Raw genomic sequence first — 3,481 nt, forward strand, 5'->3', positions numbered from 1 at the left:
GTTAAATATAAACAAACCAAAATGGATAGAAATTTGCTTTAATTATCAAGACTTCATTGCTAAACTATGGATAAAAAAAAGTCAAGAAAGCCCAAATCTGCCCGACCTAAGGTAGACCGCAACCTAAATTTTAAGAACTAGCCATTTAGCCATGCTTTATTGAAAAAATACTCAACACAAAAAAAGTACAAATTTATTTTAAATATGCAATTATTAACGCAAGAAAAAGTATTTTGCTTTGTTATTTAATAGAGCTTCATTCCAGCATACTGTCATACGTCAGGTACCTCTGCAATGAAACCAAGATCTTAAATGAAAATTAAGACAAGCTTCTGTCATTTCAATACACCAGTCCAATCGTCGACAAAATTGTATCATAGAACTCGTCGATAGAAGTCATATGAACAGACCAAGCGTTTTCCTTTATCTGCGTGTTGTTTTTGTTGACCGCAAATTGGTTACCTGTGATAGGCTATCTTTTAAATAAGTTTCAGTCTAACGGTATTCGGTTAAATCGGTGACATGTCAACTCAGCGACAAATTAAGTTATACTAGAAGTTGTCACCGAGTTAACTCACTTTGTCACAGAGTTAACTCTCTTTGTCACAGAGTTAACTCACTTTGTCACCGAGTTAACTCACTTTGTCACAGAGTTACCTCACTTTGTCACAGAGTTAACTCACTTTGTCACCGAGTTAACTCACTTTGTCACGAGTTAACTCACCTTGTCACAGAGTTAACTCCCTTTGTCACCGAGTTAACTCACTTTGTCACAGAGTTAACTCACTTTGTCACAGAGTTAACTCACTTTGTCACAGAGTTAACTCACTTTGTCACCGAGTTAACTCACTTTGTCACAGAGTTAACTCACTTTGTCACCGAGTTAACCCACTTTGTCACCGAGTTAACTCACTTTGTCACAGAGTTAACTCACTTTGTCACCGAGTTAACTCACTTTGTCACCGAGTTAACTCACTTTGTCACCGAGTTAACTGTCTCCGAGTTAACATGTCACGGAGATGACCGGTATTCAGTCTAACAACTAGATTCCAAACAGCATTTAAAGAGTCAACAAGTTCAGACCAATATTTTTAACTATTTTAGGGTAATGTGAAGAAGAAAGTTCAGTATGAAACAAGTGCTGAAGATAAATTTGGAACGAGTCATAAAGGCAGAAGACACAGATTTTCAGTTTCACATAAATATGTTCTACCAGTGGTTGATAAAAACTCTGAGGGGGGACAGAAAGTTGAGGAGTATAAAATAGATGTGGGTAAACTGTCGAGGTCTAAAATAAAACATCAAGTCACCAAGTGGGCGGGAAAAAAGAAATGGTTGAAGGAAGAAGGGAAAGTAAACGTGAAATCTGGGAAGTCGGATGTGAGAAAGAGACTGGGTAATAAAGAATGGAGAAAAGATAAGAAAAGAAAAGATTATCAAGTCTCTAGAAAGGTGAGAAGAGCTTACAGTTCTTTTCAAAGTGCAGATCAGTCAGATTAATGAAAATCAACATAGTTTTTCAGATTTCCATTCAGTTAAAACCCTCCACATCGAGAATCTGATAAAAATACCAAGACTTGGATTTGTTGTTAGAAACATTGTAACTTTAAGATACAGATAATTTTAAATGTACATCACTAAGAAATTTGACAATATAAATTGTCTCTCCAAATGATTAGGTCAAGACTATTGATTACAATTTGGGTAAGTATATGTGTGTTTTTCTCGTTGCTGTTGGGGGTGAAACTGTATGTTTATGTTAAGCTCAATGTGTTGTGTTTCAGCTTGAAGATCCTTACCCTGGAGATGCTCCAGTTGATCCAGTGAAACTAGAGAAATATAAACGTACAGATACTACAGAATTAGTAAGTATTAAATGAAATGAATGGAGTTTTACGTCCTACTCTTCTGCACCATGTGGGTTAATGAAGACGGGCAATGCCATGCAGGGTGCAATGAGGGAAATTTTGCCAGGACAGCGGCATTAGTCTGCTCTTTTTCGATTTCCAACTGTCGAGGGATCTTTAACGTGCACAGCCTGTAGCACACAGGGCCTCGAATTATTGTCCCATTGGAACGACTAGACGCTTTTTCCATGTCAGCCCCTCAGCTCTTACCTGCATCACTGACAGGGGGAAACCGGGTTGAAAAATCCGAAGGTATTATCTCGACCTATGCCGGGATTGAACCCTGGACCTTCAGGTTAGCGAGCAAGCGTCTAACTCACTGAGCCACCGCGGCTTCCTGCGACAAGACAAGACAAGACAACTCGTTGAAAGGTTTGGTTTGGCTTCTGTTTGACAAAGAAAGTCTTCATGTTGATAAATTAGCTTTTAAAAAACAAACAGCCTGTTCTATTTTTAAGGTTTGGCTTTTGATTAAGAAACTGTCCATATGTTTCATAATTAAACAAATATCCGTTGTTAAAAAGACACATATTTAAATCACAAAATTAAGCATTTTTTTTAACCTTTTGACATTTGATTGGATTTGTTTTTATTGTAGAAAGATGCCAGATATTTAGCAGCAAAACCAGATATGACATTATCTAAAAATAAAACCGATTATGCTGTAGAATTATCAGCTAGGTCTGATTTTTTACTACCAGATAACTCCGGGTAAGTCTTTTTATCTTTATTCAGACCAGAAACCTCTTATCTGCTGTATTTGTTAAATGATTTATGAATTAAATGTGAATGTATGATATATATCTTAATTTTTAAATACTGATATTGAAGTAAAGACATCAGAGAAAGTTAAATAGACTAACTGAGTTTATTGATAACCAAACATGTTTCAGCCAGTGTCGTTAAGTTTGATCAGTATTTTCCCTTTATAATAGTAATTATTTTTGTATTTGTACAACTTCTCGCACATTCAGCATTTGTTCGTTACGATGATTAAGCAGTTTCTCTACGGAATCCTTAACAGCATACGCTACTACATCAAGTATGTATTAAATGTGGGTTGACTGCCATGCTAATTTGTTACTGAAACGATGCTCAAAATATACACTAGTTATCTAGTTATACCTAGTTAAAACACTTTCAACCATTAGGTTTCTTGGTACTGCATACTGTTTCTATTTTTAAACTTCCCATTGATCAAGGTTTGGTTGTTAAGGCAATAGACAATGTATACTGGACACTATGATGACTAGATGATGTGATAATAATATTTTGATGTTGTGATATACTGTGGTATATTATTATAAGGTGATGAATTAATAAAATGATTATTATAGATGTATAGAAGTAGAAGAAGGGGAAGATACAGCTGATATTAAACAACATGATATCATTAGTTCTGTAGATATTACAAGTGCTTCTAAGGTCAGTATCTCACCTTCAGTTTGATGTTCTGGACTATTGTCGTCTCGATTAACAAGACTTTCAGATTATTTCAGAAAAGTTTATCTTGATATTAGTGTTTATTATAGTATTACACTGTATATATATGTTGAAAATATTAATTTGTATGT

At 35.2% G+C, this 3,481-nt stretch overlaps 2 protein-coding genes across 2 annotated transcripts in view; both read left to right on the forward strand.

Annotated features, from left to right (window-relative positions):
• Window positions 1-757: 757 nt before the first annotated feature.
• On the forward strand, window positions 758-979 carry LOTGIDRAFT_60437 (hypothetical protein; the record flags this gene model as incomplete). Its single annotated transcript, XM_009049902.1, has 1 exon — window positions 758-979. A coding segment is annotated over one exon (222 nt), but the record flags the coding sequence as incomplete, so codon positions are not given.
• A 125-nt stretch (window positions 980-1,104) lies between these two features.
• The window catches only part of LOTGIDRAFT_176451 (hypothetical protein), a gene marked incomplete at both ends in the record, with an annotated part of 6,821 nt that continues 4,444 nt past the window's right edge, over window positions 1,105-3,481 (forward strand). Inside the window, 4 exons of the mRNA XM_009049903.1 lie at window positions 1,105-1,452; window positions 1,785-1,865; window positions 2,506-2,618; window positions 3,245-3,332. Coding sequence (XP_009048151.1) covers window positions 1,105-1,452; window positions 1,785-1,865; window positions 2,506-2,618; window positions 3,245-3,332 — 630 coding nt within the window. The remainder of the gene's footprint in view (window positions 1,453-1,784; window positions 1,866-2,505; window positions 2,619-3,244; window positions 3,333-3,481) is intronic.

The sequence above is a fragment of the Lottia gigantea genome (genome assembly GCF_000327385.1).
Source record: "Lottia gigantea unplaced genomic scaffold LOTGIsca_1403, whole genome shotgun sequence".
Classification (NCBI taxonomy): Eukaryota; Metazoa; Mollusca; class Gastropoda; family Lottiidae; genus Lottia; species Lottia gigantea.